At 41.5% G+C, this 18,815-nt stretch overlaps 1 protein-coding gene across 1 annotated transcript in view; it reads left to right on the forward strand.

Annotated features, from left to right (window-relative positions):
- The window catches only part of PLCL1 (phospholipase C like 1 (inactive)), a 185,362-nt gene that overhangs the window by 134,948 nt on the left and 31,599 nt on the right, over positions 1–18,815 (forward strand). Inside the window, exons 2-3 of the mRNA XM_065751389.1 lie at positions 9,312–11,783; positions 13,882–14,085. Coding sequence (XP_065607461.1) covers positions 9,312–11,783; positions 13,882–14,085 — 2,676 coding nt within the window. The remainder of the gene's footprint in view (positions 1–9,311; positions 11,784–13,881; positions 14,086–18,815) is intronic.

Here is an 18,815-nt window from a genome sequence, read left to right on the forward strand (position 1 = left end):
GCAGAAATATCATGTTAGTCTGCCAAGTACTGTTTTCCTTGATGTTGAAAATTGTTAGTGCTAATCATAATTTTGTTTTTTATTAATGAAACATTTTTGAAGCTTTTCTGTTATTTTGACCATGAAAAATATCTACTTAGAGGTAAGATGCCAATCGAGCATTCAGAGGTGCAGTGAATAGGATTAGGAGTGATACAAGCTGTTGTTCAGCCAGGTCTATTTAAGCTGGTTTGGCCTTTCTTCCTGAGTTACTATTGGTATGCTCTTCCTCTTTTTTTTTTAGTGAACCGATGTTTTCTTGTAATCATACTACAGTCAGAACCAGTGTTCCTGTACTGTGATGGGCCACCAGTGGGAATCTGCCTGCTCCTGATACTTCTAAGAGCAAAGCAAATGAAGCCTTTGTACCTTCTCTGCTGTAGTTGCTACTGACTAACAAACCCTTCTACTCATATCAACTCCTCTGTTGTTCTTGTCTGTTTTCTTCCTTTACTATTGCCATACTTTTTCTCACTTCATAACCCACAACGACAGTTTCTCCTACTTTCAGCTTGTAATGTATTGCTTTGTTGTAGCTGATTTTCTTTCCAGCTCAAAATACAATGTTCTTAAGCAGCATCACCTTTCTGACCTTTCTGCAGTGTTTTCCAGGGATTGACTGAAGGTCAGAGAGGGTTTAGATGATTTAGCTACATCCTATAGGTGGTCATCTTGTATCAGATTTTAAGGATCTCCCACAGATATAATGGCGATCTCTCGGGTTTTTTTTTTCCTTATTTTCTTTCTTTTCCTTAATGTTCAGTCTTGTTCAATCTCAATAATGTTTAATTTTCAGAGTTCAACTAGGTCAAATTCTCAGTGAAACCCTCCTTAATTTTAGTTTTGGTTCTGTTTTTTCTCCAAACAAGGGATACAAGAGAATGTCATCACGTAGCACAGACATATAGAGTAGCTGCTGAATCCTTTCTTACCTGGTGACAGTGGGAAGGTGCTTAGTGTCCATGTTTTGGAAGGACGGTGTGGCGGTGTCCTTTGCACTTGCTGTGGCACCAGCAGATCTCTGACTAGCAAATGAGATGAACGTTAATGCTGTGCTGAGCTGTGCAGATATTGCAGTGCTCATTTTCCTACTCCCCGGAGCCATGGTAGCCCTTGTGTGAGGGTAAACCTGGGCTCTGTTTGCCAGCAGAATTTTCAAGTCTTCCTGATGAGCTGTGAGGAACACGCTAAGACATTGGTGTTTCCCAGCTTTATATCCCAGATCTTTGTGAAGAGATCTGGGAAGAAAATAACATGGCCGATCTAGAAGAAAAATAACATGGCCGCTTGCTTAGATTTTGCGGCTACACTAATGAATGGGATTCGTGTTCCTTGCAACATGAACCCATGAATCTGTCACCAGAATGAAGCTCACTCATCTTTATATGTTGCCTTTGCTCCGTTTTACAGATGAACCTCAGTGTGGGGCTCCCTCTTCAGTGTGTGCTCTTAAACAGCATTACAACAGCAGCGGCCAGGAGTGGGACTTCCCATCCCAGCCTTCTGTAAAGACTCTTCAGCTGTAGCCCTTTCTGCCATGATCTGTGCTTTCATCAATATGAAGTCACCTCTATAAACCTTTAAACTAATTCACAAGTTTTATGTAAGTGTACATGGAAAAAGCTCATACTGCCTGGACTCCACTGGCTTGCCTCCAGATTGGATTTAAAGCAAGAATCTGATCAATTACATCTAAGTAACTTGGGACCTTCCAGCCTTAGTGAGACTTGTGCTATGCCACCTAGTACTTACTAAAGACCCCTGGTTTTTAACTTACTTCTCCATGGTCTGAAGTAGCACAGATCTCAAGCTTCTCAGTGTGTTCTACTTGTCTGTAGATGAGAGGCTAATAGGAGCTGTGCTTTGCTTCACAGGGAGGGAGAGGCTCTATAAGGCAGGTCTGAGACTGTTGTAGGGTTAGCCACTTTAAGCAGACACCCCTTTTTTTTTGCTGCCAACTGCATTTAAAAGAGAATCTGTAGAAGTCTGAGGGTTTCAACTATGGAGATCTCCTGGGAATGTTGGAGCTCAAAACTCATTTTCCCAGGGCTTGCGGTTACTGCTTCTGCTTGAAGACAGTGTGTCTCTCTGTCTTTCTCAGGTTTATATTCCCTTAGAGTATGAAGATAAATTCAATCCATGTCCAAGGTGCCCTTGGAGACTCACATGCGTTACAGCTTGCAAGCGAGCAAAAGGTGTGGAAATAATAGAACAGCTGGGAGAGGCAGTGGCTGGAGACACTAAGACCGGTGGGCCATGTGAGTCCCTTCCAAACTACGTGGTCAAATACAGTTAGAAATAGATTTGGCATTGGGGAAGTCATAAACAAAGGTTTATATTCCACAGGGAGAATGAAGATCTTTGAAAAATCTGCATCAGATAGGGTCTTCCACAGCATTATTCAGAGGTGTTGTGTGTATGTATTGAAGTGCTGTGCAGGAATTTATTTCTACGTAGAAAGAAGATACGTGCTTCTATAAGGGATGTCCTTGTGGAAACTAGCTGGATGAGAAGTGTAAAGAGAGAACGTGAGGAACAGTGATGGCAGAAGGAGCTGGGAAGTGGTAGGATCATTGCAGGCACTGAACGCTTTCTTGAGTTTAGATTGCATGGCCCTAATTGTATAATAATAATAATAAAAAAAACTTGGAATACTAATTTCATTGTTGTACTGTGCCAGAAAGTAAACCTTTCTTGTGTTACATGGACTTTAGTTCTCAAAAGTGCTTCCAGATGGTGTCTTCATGTTCTGCCACTTTTTTCCTCTGCTTTCCTTTGTCATTTATGCTGCAAAGATATATTTTCTTTAAGGATTAATTGAATGCATTTACCAATGCTAATGATTTAAACAAACAAATCCACACAACAAAACATTCTTTGAATAGCAAATCATTTTGGTTCCAATGTTTTTCTCAGATCTCCTACAGCAATTCTTTTCTCTCTCACGCTGGGTCATCACTCTGGTATTTGAAAAGGTTTTTTAGTACTAGAGAGAAAGAGGAAAGCACACAAGCTGTTATAATCCTGCCCTCCATTGAATTATACAAAGGGGGACTATCCAGCATCTCAGCACAGTTGTTGAGCTATTTTCTTAACTGTATTTTCCTGCCCTCAGAGTGCCCATTCTGCAGGGTGACATTTCTTCCTTTTTCAGTGAGAAGCTCACAGTAAAGTTGTTATTACCAGTCTTAGTGGCAGTCCTTCCTTAACCATACCCAGCAGCTGAATGGTCCTGGGGAGCTCAAAGGAGCCTGCTGAAAACGTTGATATTACAGTTCTCTGTGATACTTTTCTTCTTGCTGCGTCTGAGATCCCTCAGTCATTGCTATCTCATGAATGAAAATTGTGCTTAGTATTCTCTGTGGAACTTGAGATCAAGTGAAACTGCTAATTAGTGACAGCTAGCTGGATTTTCAGATGTGCTATTGTGTCTGTTTTAATATCTGGGAAATGGCTGACTTCTGCCATCTGAAGCTACTTCTCATGTGGTCTGTATTTTTGGTCTGCCTTTTTTTTTTTGTTTATTCCATTATGCGTATATCTCAGTTTTTAAGAGTGGGTGTGTTAAACTTTGGTTACTGTCCTTTATTCTACATGTGCTCAAATCCTTGAATTAGCAGGAAGTTTGCTGTTGGAAAATAATGAAATGTGCTGTTGAAGAAATGAAAAATAAAAAATGCAGTAGTTGAAAAGACTACTGCAGCATTAATATCTGCTCTGCTAATATGCTGAGCTGTGTGTTTTGGCCTGTTGGAGCAGGTCCAGAGGAGGGCCATGAAGGTGATCAGAGGGCTGGAGCACCTCCCCTGTGAGGACAGGTTGAGAGGGCTGGGGATCTTTGCCTGGAGAAAAGGAGGCTTTTTGGGGGGGATCCTATAGTGGCCTTCCAGGACCTGAGAGGTGCCTAGAGGAAAGCTGGGGAGGGATTCTTTATAACGGCATGTAGTGGCAGGACAAGGGGAAATGTTTTTATACTGGAAGAAGGTAGATTTAGACTAGATACTAGGAAGAAATTCTGTACTGTGAAGGTGGTGAGACACTGAAACAGGTTGCCTAGTGAGGCTGAGGATGCCCCCCTCCCTGGATGCATCTGAGGCCAGGATGGATGGGGCTTAGAGTAACCTGATCTATGGAGGTGTCCATGCCTATAGGAGGGGGGTTGGAACTAGATCACCTTAAAGGTCCCTTTCCAGCCCAAACCAGTCTATGATTCCCAAGTAAGGCAGAATCCCTGAGGCTGCCTCAAGGATTTGTCTGTTTGGCTCCTGAGTGCCTGTGCAATGTTGACTATTTTGTGCCATCAGTTGCCAGCATGAATAAAACATTTAAGTAAATAACCTTTTCTTTGCTGTTCTATGAATGTTGCTGTGGATGTCTGATACTTGCATTCTACAGACATTGCCAGGAAAGATTATAGGCAGTTCAGCCCATTGATTTGTTCTGATAGCAGAGACTGTAATGAGAACAGATAAAATCTGTGAAATGGGCTTTTCCTGGGTACTCTGTGTGGATGGCTGAGATTCACAGAAAATCAATCTTTGAGTCCAAATAATAAATACGTTTCTGTAAAGAGCATTGTTAGATGTAATAGTCTGCCAGTGCTGTGGGTTCAAGCGTTGTATTGCCTCGTGTGTGAGGTCTGGTTGCAGTCCTAACACCAACACTGACTTTGTGTTCTTTTTGCACTGATTTACATGATTATAGAAAAATTACATTAGCATATGTCAATCAACTGCAAGATGTTTTGAGTGGCACTAGTGATGCTGATTTCTTTAACATGAAGTTACATTTTTCCTACTATCGTTTTTGTACGCCTTTAAAATTTGGGGGATTGGGATTCTCTCTGTGTATGACAGATACCAAGAAGCATCCTAGAAGTCCAAAATGAGTATCCTTACTCTGAGGGATTCTTTTGATTAAAAAAAAAAAACAAGCAAAAATAAATAAAAATAAAAAGATCCACCACCCTGTAGAACTAATTCATTTCTCCTGGAAAATAAAATCAGGTAATCAGCTGGCCAATTAAGTGGATCATCTGGTGTTTCCAGAACACATAGCTTTTAGGATGCACCATTTATCACAGTCTATTTGTGAGGACAGGCTAAGCTGTCTGTTATTGATTTCTTAGTGCTAAGTTCACAGTAAACGCAAAGACCAGAATTAAGCTTTTCTTTTAGCAGTGGTGATACTCACTGGTGAAAATGTGAATTGTTTTTGGGGGAATGGCTCTTAACTGCACTTAACAAGTTTAGCTCTCAACATCAATACTGAATTTAACAGCCTTTCCCAGAAGCCCTGCAGCTCTTTCAGGGCTTTTGGTGTCTTCAGTTAGATATGCTTTTCACCTTTCAGGTGCTTCTTAGAATCTTGGAATGCTGTTGATGTGCTGGAGGTCCTTCAGGTAATTTGATTTCAGATAAATTATGCATGAGCTATAAGTCCGTGTGCAGGGTTGCTATTATACAGCCGTTATTACTGTCCTGTTTCTTAACTTCAGACTCAACAATTTATGCCCTGTAGTTCTGCTAAAGGCGGTGAGATGAGGTAGAAAGTGTTTATTCACATATATATTTATTAATCTCACATATTTATTTCTGTTAGTTCTTTGATTTAAACAGCAGAAGATTGAGTGGTCAAAGGTTAGGGTGGATAGGGTGGAGTTTTCCCACAACTGCTGATGGCTTACTGATCCCCACTGTTTACATATTGAGTCCCTCTGACGAGGATGATGTGTGCAGCAGAAGAGCTTCTACTATTTTGGGACTGGGGCTCTGAATCTCTCCTTAAGGAATCTTTATAAAACAGTCATTTGCAATTTTAGGATGTAAGGCAGGCCAGTACTCAGATATGCCAGACTGGGGACAAGAGGCTGGAGAGCTGCTCTATAAGTAGAAGGTATCTGGGGGTGCTGGCTGATGGCTGGTGTGCCTAAGCCAGCAGCGTGCCTGGAGCCCAAAGGGTTAACTGTACTCTGGGGGGCATCAGGTGCAGCACTGCCACTGGGTGAGGGGAGGGTGCCACTGTAACAAAAGGAAGTAAAACTATTAGGGAGTGTGCCAAGGAGGGCAACAAACATGGGGAAGGGTGAAGCTGAAAGCAGGTTTGTTCAACTGAATATATTTATAAAGGTTTTATTTATTTGTTTTAAACCATTGAGCACCAACTATTCTTAAACCATATGTAGTTTCTGCTTGCTATTTTACTAAGCCTATATATATTAAATGAGAGGAATCTTATGAAGTATATTCCTTTTTCAAAATTCACCAGGAAAGGAAAAAGATTGATAGGACCGTGAACTTAATGTCTGGAGCTATTTTTCTGGAAGCAGTGTGAACCAATAAATATTATTGAATTTAATTGCTTCTGGGGTTCCTGGCAACTATTCTCAGTATATTTCTGGAGAAGGTGCTCAATGGATTGAAGTCACGCTTGGAAGTGCTATGGAGACAAACAAGAAGTAATAAGCATAAAATTGAAAAGGAAATAACGCATTCCAACATGATTCAACATTCCTCTGCGTTTTTATTCAGGATACCTTGTTTGTTTTTGGCTTTCTAAGCCAAAAAGGAAGCTGGCCTTCCTCTTAGTGGAAGGACAAGGGGGAATGGTTTTAAACTAAAGGAGGGAAGATTTAGATTAGATGTTAGGGGAAGTTTTTCACAGAGAGAGTGGTGAGGTGCTGGTACAGGCTGCCCAGAGAGGCTGTGGATGCCCCATCCCTGGTGATGTTTGAGCCCAGATTGGATGGGACCCTAGGCAGCGTGGTCTAGCACTTGATTTAGCAGTTGGCAACACTGCCTGTGGCAGAGGGTTGGAATCCTTGAGGTCTCTTTCAACCCAAGCCATTCCATGTACCATCACATCCTCTGTTGCTAACCAAACACTGGATGCCTCAGCAGAAGAGATACCTGTTTTTGTCCTTCCTAAAATTCTCAATCGAGTAATAGTTTAACAATGGATTACCTAATCCTGAATAAATAAGAGCAAAAAAAGCAAAAAACCTCTTCTAGAACCTGGGGGGCAATTTACAGCATTTGTTTGTGCTCATCAGCATATATTGCTTGAATATTTTCATGGCTGTAGCTGTGTATTAAAACACTGCATTAATGCAACCACAGAATGTTTTGGCAGAAAACTAATTTGATCAGTAGCTGACCTAAGGCACTCACTTCATTGACTTTCATCTTTTTTATTTTTCTTAAAAGACCTATTCTTATAACAAGTACTACAATAAATGGCTGAATTCTTCTTGTCAACAGAAGTCCCTTTAGCAGTTCAGTGAGAAATCTTTAACCTATAATGTTCAGTGGTTTTGAGTTTGTTCCCAGTAGATCCCATACCTTTAAGTCCATTTGTGTGTGTCCAGAGTTTTGGAAATATTTTAGATGTTTCTGAATGGAGTGAGTGAATGACAAGTGCAATTTCGTAGAAAGGTTTCAGCTGACTAATTCGCTGAAAGTATCTACACAAAAAATGAAAATTACAAGTGAAGACATTCTTCACCAAGACTTTTAGTCTGGCTGGGAAAGCTTTCTGAGATCCTGCTTGAGTGCAGACAGCGAGGAGCAACAGGAGGGTAGCAGTGGCAGAAGATGGTCGGCATGACTAGAACTAGGGTTTAATTTAGGCTTTACAGGGCAGCGTGACTTGGGGAAGACTGAATGATACAGCAGATACATGGGAGCTGCAGGAAACCAGCTCATGGTGCAGTCCAAGGTGCAAAGGTTTGGGGAACTTACAGGTTCTGGTGTCTCAAACTGGGTCCCCAGGGCTGTCAGGAAGCTAGTCTGTGGTATGCCTCTCAGGACTGAGCCTGAAGGCAGTGTGGTGGAAGGCTGGGTGCTAGCACCCAGCAAAACTTCCTTGCCAGGGGACTTCCCTTGCACCTGAGATCCAGGCAGGCAGCAAAAGTCCCCTCAGTGGCAGAAGGCAGAGAACTGGAGAAGTATCACTGGGAAATAGGTGGGAAAGCAGTTGGGAGAAGTGTATCACTATGTGAATTACAGCCTTGAACAATGTTTTAAAAATAATGTTTTGTTGCTGATGGATTGTTTGAATACTATTGGATTAGATGGAAATCATGCAGAGAAAAGAGAATGATTTTCAATTTATAATTACCGTGAAATGTTTTGAATTGATAATATGTGGGGGAAAGACTTAAATTTAGTTGCTGAGCTAAAATTACAAAAAGCTTTGCAAGCAGCTGGGATTACATCCAGCAGTAAATAGGTAGTTGATACTGAAATTACAGTCACATGTATCTCAGTGTCTTCTCAAAAGGAGCTAGAACATGTGCCCTAAAGAAAAGGTTTGGGATTTTTTGCTTGGTTGTCCTTCATTTTCCCATAGTGTTTTGTGGTTTGGGTATTCAGAAAGTTCTGGAATAATTGCTTTCTGAAGCACACAGGGAGACAAACAAGTGTGAGGAAGGTTGGGGCTGAGCAGGGGGGTTAATGGGGCCGTCACAACAAGCATCTCTGAGAGCCACACTGGTGGCTGTGCAGAGATGGACTTCTCTGCCTGGTGAGAGCATCCCTTGGCAAATGATACTAAAACATACAAATAAGAAAGCCCAGATTCTCCTGAGTTTGTGTCTCGAGGGCTGACTCACATCTGTTTGGTTTTGTTTTCATTTTACATGAGGTATCTAAGATGACAGAAAAGAGGCAGAGGCATGTCAGGAACTCATCTGCTGAGCACCAAGTGTTCAAGTGTGTTCCCAGGCATGGTGGTCTGTCTCAGGCTCTCCTCCCAGCCTTGCTTTGTTGACTTCTTCACCTTCTTCTCCTATGCACTCTGAGCCTCTTTTATCATGCCTTTTTAACCCAAAGTTTCCCTTTTACATCTTTTAAATCCTGTTTGTAAATGCATTTCCACCCAACTTTTAAGCAAATCTTAATCAGGTACTGCAGCTTTACACAAAACCCTCTTCTATATCGGTTTTGAAACCATACATGACACAACTGAATGCTGTCTCCTCACACCTCTTGCAAGTTGCTGAGATCTGGAGGAGAGTTTAATAGCTGCAAATGTCACTCATGGAAGCTTGGTGTCTGAAATGCTGCAATCGGTCAAGTCACTGTATGATTATATTTTATAGCTCAGTAGGGAACTGAATGGTGGGAAGGGATGATATGTTGTGTTTTGAGATTCAGAAGAACATGAATTATCTTTACAGAAACATATCTTCTCTATTATTTATATTCTTGTGGAATGGCCAAAAAAAACTTAATCTTTTTTTTTTTTTTTCTTCAAACACAATTAATTCATAGGATCCTTCAAACCAGAAATGTGGAAGAAAGAAAACAGTGTCCTTCAGCAGCATGCCATCAGAGAAGAAAATCAGCAGTGCTAGTGACTGTATCAGCTTTATGCAGGCCGGGTGTGAACTGAAGAAAGTTCGTCCAAATTCCCGGATTTATAACCGCTTTTTTACTTTGGATCCTGACCTGCAGGCTCTTCGTTGGGAGCCTTCCAAAAAGGACCTTGAGAAAGCCAAGCTCGATATTTCTGCTATAAAAGAAATCAGACTGGGGAAAAACACAGAAACGTTCAGGAATAATGGACTTGCAGACCAGATTTCTGAGGACTGTGCACTGTCTGTAATTCATGGTGAGAACTATGAGTCCCTCGACCTGGTTGCCAATTCAGCTGACGTGGCCAATATTTGGGTATCAGGATTAAGGTACTTGGTTTCTCGAAGCAAACAACCCCTGGATTTGATGGAAAGCAGCCATAATACCCCACGATTTGCCTGGCTGAAAACTGTCTTTGAAGCAGCGGATGTTGACGGTAATGGCATAATGTTAGAAGATACATCTGTGGAACTAATAAAGAAGCTTAACCCCACCTTAAAGGAATCAAAGATTAGATTAAAATTCAAGGAAATCCAGAAGAGCAAAGAGAAACTGACAACACGAGTAACAGAAGAGGAATTTTGTGAAGCATTCTGTGAACTTTGCACAAGACCTGAGGTTTATTTCTTACTTGTGCAGATATCTAAAAACAAAGAGTATCTAGATGCCAATGACCTCATGCTGTTTTTAGAGGCTGAGCAAGGAGTGACCCACATAACAGAAGAAATGTGTCTAGATATTATACGTAGATATGAGCTTTCTCAGGAAGGACGTTTGAAAGGTTTTCTTGCAATTGATGGATTTACTCAATATTTGTTGTCCCCAGAATGTGATATTTTTGATCCTGAGCACAAAAAGATTGTCCAAGACATGACACAGCCCTTGTCACATTACTACATCAATGCATCCCACAATACGTATCTAATTGAAGACCAACTCAGAGGGCCAGCTGATATCAATGGTTATGTCAGAGCTTTAAAAATGAGCTGTCGGAGTATTGAACTAGATGTCTGTGATGGCCCAGATAATGAGCCCATTATTTGTAACCGTAACAACATGACATCACCGCTTTCATTTCAAAATGTCATTGAGGTGATAAACAAATTGGCTTTCTTTGCATCAGAATACCCCCTTATTCTCTGCTTGGGGAACCACTGCTCCGTACAACAGCAGAAGGTTGTGGCACAACACATGAAAAGGATCTTTGGAAACAAACTCTACACAGAGACACCTTTATCTTCAGAAGCCTACCTCCCATCACCTGAGAAACTGAAACTGAAGATCATTGTGAAGGGGAAGAAGCTACCCTGCGACCAGGATATACTAGAAGGAGAAGTCACAGATGAAGATGAAGAGGCTGAAATATCCCGGAGACTGTCAGAAGACTTCTCAAGGGAACCAAAGCTGATCTGGCTCTGCAAGGAGTTGTCTGACTTGGTGTCCTTGTGTAAATCTGTCCAATACAAAGACTTTGAAACATCCATGAAAGCTCAAAATTATTGGGAAATCTGCTCCTTTAGTGAAGCAGAAGCCAGTCGAATCGCAAATGAATACCCTGAAGATTTTGTTAACTATAACAAAAAGTTTCTTTCCAGGGTGTATCCGAGTGCTATGAGGATAGACTCCAGTAACTTAAATCCTCAAGATTTTTGGAATTGCGGTTGCCAGATAGTGGCAATGAACTATCAGACTCCAGGGCCCATGATGGACCTGCATACTGGCTGGTTTCTACAGAATGGAGGATGCGGGTATGTTCTCAGGCCTTCAGTAATGCGTGAAGAAGTGTCTTATTTCAGTGCAAATACAAAGGGCATTGTTCCAGGGGTCTCTCCCCAAGTTCTGCACGTCAAAATAATCAGTGGACAGAACTTTCCAAAGCCCAAGGGTGCGTGTGCAAAAGGAGATGTCATAGATCCCTATGTTTGTATAGAAATACATGGGATTCCTGCAGATTGCACTGAACAAAGAACTAAAACTGTTCAGCAAAACAGCGATAACCCGATTTTTGATGAGAGCTTTGAGTTCCAGATCAATCTACCAGAGTTGGCCATGATCCGTTTTGTTGTTTTGGATGATGACTACATTGGGGATGAGTTCATAGGACAGTACACCATCCCACTGGAGTGCCTGCAGCCTGGGTACAGGCACATACCGCTGCGGTCTTTTGTTGGCGATATCATGGAGCACGTTACGCTGTTTGTTCATATTGCAATAACCAATCGAAGTGGAGGTGGAAAGGCCCAAAAGCGCAGCCTCTCAGTGAGGATAGGAAAGAAAGCAAGAGAGTATACCATGCTGAGGAACACTGGGCTCAAGACTATCGACGACATCTTTAAGTTGGCTGTGCATCCACTACGAGAGGCCACCGACATGAGAGAGAACATGCAGGTATGGCTGTCGTCTGGGTTGGTGTATACTGAATGTGGAAGCAGAGGTCCTGATGAGCCCTACCAGTAGCTGGAAAACTTCCTGAAACTGGCGAAGCTTCAGGCCCACAGCCGTTTCAGCTTTTAACTGGACATCAAGGGGCTAATAGTTACAGGTGTTACCTAATAAGCAGATACGGGGCTAGGCAAAAATGTTTAAAGATCAATATATGCTCTCCGAACACGCATTTTATTGGGTATGTTTATCTGGGAAAGAAAACCGGACGGTACATTTATGTCTTCAGGCCTCAGGTTTAAAAACTTCATTTCTTTGCAGTTCATGGAAGATGTCAACGAGCTTTTGTTTTGTCAGTTCAGTGAGGGTTATGCTATTTTTTTTTCTGAGTGTGAGAAACAATCAGTAGATGTGTCATTAAGGTATTGTCTACACCACAGAAACCCATCATGCTAAGAACAGCACATTTCCCTGAGTGCCTGTTGCCACTGTTCACCCAAGGGCTGTGAATGTTTAATGCACGCAGCTGAAGGCCACTTGGGTTATAATTTCTGCCTGCTAAATAGCTGTGTTGCCTTGCCTGGCTGAGTGCCTGCCCACACAGTGGTGACGCACTGTGGCTCAGATGTTCTCCTGGCACCTTGTCCACTTGCCTGCACTGCTGTAAGAGCAGCTAGAGCTCACTGTGTGTAAGTGCCTGGGTTATACTGTTGTGGGGAGAGGGACGTGATGCCAAGCCTACTTGGTGCTGTCTTCTGCTGTGCTGGGCAGCTGTGCAGGTTTGCTAAGTGTGAGCTCAGCTCAGAGATCCTTGCGCTGCCTAGAAACAAAACCGAGTAGCAATTAAACAATGAGTTTTATTTAATGAAAAGCTGAAATCAGCCACAACTGTCTATCTCCTTGGTAAAGATACATAAACAATTCATTTTTATGTCTTGAAAACAGGAGAAAAATGCATATCACTTCATTGACCCCGCTCTTCTGGATGGAGTCTAAAGCAAATTAAATGTTGGCAGCTAGAAAAGTTTACAAAATGACATAAGTTTTAAATCACTCCCAAAGGAATATCTAAGCATATTTTTAAGAATGGGAAACTCTTCCCAGCCTTTTCTTTCTTGCAAGCCTTGAAAGTAACCAGTTTGAACAGGATTCCACTTTCTGTCTAGGTCAGGATTATATACCTGAACTATAACGAAAGAAAATGTTCTTTGACTTTAACTCAGAAATGGCATTAATCTGCCTGCCAAACAAAATTTCAGTACAAGATCTTGTTCTTGGGAATGCTCTGTAAAGATGCAGTCATTAGATTCAACTACAAATTAATGTATTTGATTAATGAGAGAGTTCTCTACTAATTAGTCGGTCATTTGAGTTTTTTCAGGAAGACATTGTAGACTGAGTTATGGGTTGCTGTAATATTCTCTCGCTTAGATATTTGGTGTTGTGGTCACTGATTGTATGACTCAAGAAGCTAAATTACTGAGGGTGAGTCAGCCAAACATCCACTGACTTGATAAATAAATAAATTGTCACATGTTAGTTGTGTTTGACCTGTACATCCAGTATTGATTTTCTTACATGTGATCTATGAAGGAGAGTGTTTGTGTTTCTTTATGACTTGGTAATGCAGGGCTGAGAACAAAGTATGTTTTTCCTGCCTGCATTTCCCATGGGAAATAAGAGGTCTGTTGAACTTGATCTTGCTGGAGGATGACAATGACAGGAGAATGAGGCTATTACAGCATCAAAAACAATTGGAATCTGAACAGTTGAGAAGAGAAACAGTATTTTAGGCTGGTGGCTTGATATACTTGGGACCAAAGCTTGTCCTCACGGGGGCTGGATTTGCAACGCAGAGTAGCTGTAAAACTAGCCACTGGGATAGCCCTGCCAATGTTGCCTTGTGAATGTCTCGAGTATGTAAAGCAAAACTTTTAGAATCCTCTGAATGCTAACGTGACCTTTCCAACCTGAAGGTGTGCTCGAACTGGTATGTGGACGCGTGGTGGAGAGGGAGGCCCCAGGGCAATGACTCAATGCTGGCAAGTGGGGAGCTAATGGCAGGTGAGGATTTGTGCAAAATTATTTCTTTCTCTTTCCCCAGAACGCCATTGTGTCTGTTAAAGAGCTGTGCGGGCTGCCACCCATCGCAAGCCTGAAGCAGTGCATCCTGACCCTGTCATCGCGGCTTGTAAGCAGTGAGAATGCACCCTCTGTTACCCTCTGTATGAAGGACGCATTTCCTTACCTAGAGCCTCTGGGGACCATGCCTGACGTGCAGAAAAAGGTTCTGGCTGCATATGACCTGGTAGGTGCTTCTCACTGCTACCTGATTCTTTCCCATGGTTGCAAAAACGGCAGGCTGCTTGGTGGCTTTCTTCTGCCTGGAAGTTTCTGTTAAATGAATGGAGCTCTTCAGGCAATTTAAACTATGCGAAATTGTCCTTTTATCATCCAAATCACAACACTGGACTTTTTGTTGTTGTTTCTTTTTTTCCTTAAACATGCTGTGACTAGCACATGTTGGCACTTGAGGAGTGACTTTGTTTATAAAAAACGCAGCAGTTCAGCATGTACCAGTGACTGTTGTCATTGTCCTTGAGAAGGGGCAAGATTTGTGTTTCCCTTTGCTTCTCTCCCTTCAGCAGAGAGCACGGCCATCAGAAAGGGAGGCACGGTATGGGATCACCCAGGCAAAGCTGAGCTATCCTCTCCTGATGCCTTTCTGCAGCACTGTACGTAGTGCCCATGTCCCTGCTAAAACAAATAAGCGTTTCTGTTTGAGAGGACACAGTTAGCAGAAACGTTTTTAAAATGCCTACTCTTTCATGTGGGGAAGGAGAAGGTGGTATGGTACGGAAATACTTGCAAAATGTGAAGAGAGAAGCTAAAATAATTAGGAGTAAATGCTGCTGCTCAGCCTCATGTGCTGAGCACAGTTATCTTTAACTGTTTGTGGTCGAGTAACAGCAGTGTGTGACTTGGTGCAGCTCTTAAATCATACCTCTCACATTATTAGACTGCCTTGTATCTTCCCAACCTTTAGTAGCTGATCCATATCAACTGATAGAAAACTGCATGATTTTGTGAAATATGACTTAAGTATCACGCTGTGGCAATTAGACTACATCACAATGCATTTACAGTGCACAGCAATTATTTCCACAGCTCTTGTATGTAAAGAATAGAACAGCAAGTACCTTGGGAGGCATCTAATTGCTTCCAGAGACCCTGAAGTGTTATAAAATTGATTGGGTCTTTGACCAGCTACTTACTGTGCCAAATGTTCTCCTCCTTTCTCTCAAGTTTTGCTGTTTTAACACCCTTTTCATGAGAAAGTCAGGTTGCAGGGAAAGGGGAGACACTAGTGTGATTAAAAGATATGCTGCAAATACTCTAAAAAAGCCTTTGGGCTCCTTCCACAGTGGTTTGTACTATTTGAAGGTAATGCATTTGTTGTAATAAACTACGAGCTGTATTAGAATGAGGATTTGGATGTCCAGTCACCTGCCATATTTAGGATGGAGACATAATATAGTGTGATGTTTGGCTGAAAGAGAGAATACCACAAAATAAGAATTTCTTCTTTATTTGGAGGCCTGCTTATGGAGTTTACCAAAATGAATGTATCACCTCTTATCTTTACAATTACGTACTGAAGAGTACACATGAGACATATCAAGACCTCCATGTGCTTTAGAAGTAGTTTTTCTGTTTGAAATAGGTGAAAGGCCTCTTTCTGATGCAGATAAAGACTCTTTTATAACTGTTTTTAAATAATGTTTACTTTCACAATTGTCTCTGATGGAGAAAAAAATTATTTCTAATATCAAGATACAGAAGAAAATCAGAGTGAGGTGAAGGGAAAGAGGATTCTTCCATGCCTGTGTTAGGGCTGATTAGAGCTGCAATTCTGGTTAATGAGAACACAGTTTAAAGTCTTTTCATTCATGTTATCTGGCTGGTTGGGCATCTTACGTTGCTAAAACTATTTGGTTCTGAAAAAGTGAAAACTAGATTTTATGAATATATTTGCTTTCTTTAGATGATTTTCTTTTTGAAGCAGCATATGCAGCTGAAGGTTGAAATCTGTTTTGTCTTTTCTGTATTTAGAACATGAAGTCTCCATCAATCTTGATACTTGAAAATACAGTGAGTGCGTGGTAAAGGGTCAGAAAGGACTCTTGCTATGGTATAGTGACTTGTTATAACTAAGAGTGTACTTTTTTTTTTTTTTTTAATTAAGGAACTTATTATAAGCTTTTTCTGGTCAGTTTATGTGACAGGTTAAATAAGGTAGCCAGCATGATGTGATTCAGCAGGCTCAGCAAGTGTGAGCTAGAGCATGTCAGGGGGTGTTAAAGAAGATAGGGAGTCAGAAAGAGGAAGGAGGAAGTTAACAAAAAGGGGTGATTTTTTTTCTCTGTGCTTTTGTTCTCCAGAAGGAAATATTTGGTAGCAGTGTGAATGTGTATGACGAGATGTTGGTGGAAAGCAAAAAAAATGTTGTAGATATGGTTAAGAAAACTCACAAACCAAAAAGATATACTGCAATTTAAAGTTGTTGATGAACACAGCTCCCTGGAACTGGATGGACTGGAACTTTGTTGCATGTCTAAATTCCCCAGACAGGTCTGTTGGACTCAAAGTGGGTCTTGAGTGAGTAGGCCTGAGAGCAATTTCAAGTGCATACCATAAAACTACTGCTGTTGGCCTCGCTCTTGTATAAATGGATGTACTTCTTAGTTCCTGTTATGGTAGAATGGAGAAAAGTTTGTCCCTCAGCTTCTCAGTGGAAGGCTGTCAGTTGAGGGCCTGCCTTGCTCGCTGAGGTCCAAGGCAAAGGTAGCTTGGGTGCTGGGCAGCCATTCCTCAGAAAGCACCACGTATTTCACATTCTTTAAAAAGCCTGCTTTGAAAGTGATCTCTGATAAAACCAGCCCTAATGTGCTCTATTTATTCCCCATACCATAAATTGCCAATGACCACATCTTTTTTTTTTTTTTTTTTCCCCCCAAAGAAAATATAAACTCTGCTAGTGTGTTTGATGGGGCATGGGCAGTGCCCAGGCAAATGGAGGTGCAAATACTCATAGACCTGCCACAGCCTCCTGAAAACAAATAACTGTTTGTTCCTTTGTGTTCAGCCTTTATCAGAGCGGGCAGATAGACAAAGACCAGTTTGTTGGTGTTTGCCTGGGTAATTAGTCCTACCATTGTGTTCAGTCTTAAATATTTTCTTTTGAGAGAGCCTGTATTAGAATAAAACTTAATGTACGTTGTCTAAAGATCCTGAATGATTTTTCAAGGCTCTGATTTTCTTACAGTTGCATTGCAGCAATGTACTGTTGTGTCTTGTGGAAGAGAGGGCTTCCATGGTGGTATCTTTAGTGCTAGGGGAGCTGTCGCAGAGTACAGGGAATGGGACTACTTGAAAATAAAGTAAAACACAGGCAATGCAGGGAAGGCGTTCTTGAAGAATATGGCCACTACCAGAAACACAGTTTAGAACAGTTTATTTCAGCTTATGTTCAGTTTTGATTTCTACTATACGTAGTGTAGTGTATGATGTTGAGGGTAACGTGGTGGTAGGGAACGGTTCTGCCTCTGAGGGCAGTCAGGCTGCTCAGGGCAATGGGCATGGCCTAAGCTGTTGGAGTTTAAGGAGTGCTTGGACAGCACTCTGTGACAGAGGGTTTGACTTTGGGTGATGCTGTGTGAGCCAGGGGTTAGACTCAATTGTCCTTGTGGATCCCTTCCAACACAGGAGATTGTGTGCTTTTAGGATAGCAGAGCATGCCATTTGCAGAGCTATTTCTCAGACCTCACCCGTCCCTCTTTACCTGTGGCTGGGCACTGCAAGGAGCTCACTCAGGTGAGGCAGTGTATTTGCTGCACCTTACAGTCTGCCAAATTGGTGCTGGGGTGTTCAGTAATCACACGTTGAAGGGGTAGGGAGAGGGCAAGAAGGGAAAAGAAAAAAAAAAGGAGATACTCAGTGTGAGGAAGAGGGATGGGGCCCAGCTGGATGTGACAGATGGCTGAATTATTCATTGCAAACAGTTATTCTGTGAAGTTAGATCTTTTTTTGTGATTTTTTTTTTTTTTTGTAAACAGAATGTGGTTTCTCTGCACGGTGTATTCGTTTGCTGATGCAAGCATGTAGGAACGCTTGTGCAGTTTGCTTTACAATTATTGGTTCAGCTTTAGTTTTCCTGTGAGATGAAATGATTAAATCATTTGGAAATCAGAAATAACACACACTTGGTAATACATTTTCTTGACTTTACCCAATCTTCTGGCTCTTGTGCAAGCGTGATTTTTTTCAGGAAAAATAAAAGCTCCCCAAGTTTTCTTACTTTTGAATGGTAGTTGCACAAAGGATGGGTGGATGTTGTTTTTATTATATATACTCAAGTTCACATGAACATTTTGCTCTGTATTCAAGGGAACTGATTGTGATTGTTTTGTAAGAGAGAGGTAAGGAAGGATGGTGTGTGTTGGTATGGTTGAGAGAAGGCAAGTTAGAGTTAACTTCTCAGCTAACGTGGAGGTGGGTTGGGGATTTTTGAGAAGAAATGCACTGCAGGGAAATAAGGCAATTTATTTAATGGCAGCGGGTTTTCTGATGCAAGTATTGGTCTGTGCACACTAGAAGAAATCTGCAGAGGTGTGTATCTCTGTACATTCTTCTTTCACATTTGCTCTTTCAGGTTTCCTTGTCTAGATCCGGGAATGACAGCTATTTATTCCCATGGAGAAAATCCATTTTTCTAGTTTATGTAAATGCAAACTGACCAAATGGATTTTGATGAGCTTTTCCACTGAAATTTGTATTTCAGCTGGGACAGTGTCATCCCCAAAGGGGCATTTTTCACAATTCTCTGAACAGCTGAAAACAAGGGATATTTTAGAGCATAATATTCACTGCCAAGAAAGTGTCATAAGGCACTGACGTCAAAGTCACATTGAATTCATAGCTGTCTTAAAGAGCTTTCTATCCCAAATTGGACATAGACTGGGAAAGCAATTATCCTTT

Source organism: Cyrtonyx montezumae, unplaced genomic scaffold (genome assembly GCF_038088225.1).
Source record: "Cyrtonyx montezumae isolate F1298 unplaced genomic scaffold, pur_monq_1.0 scaffold_7, whole genome shotgun sequence".
Classification (NCBI taxonomy): Eukaryota; Metazoa; Chordata; class Aves; order Galliformes; family Odontophoridae; genus Cyrtonyx; species Cyrtonyx montezumae.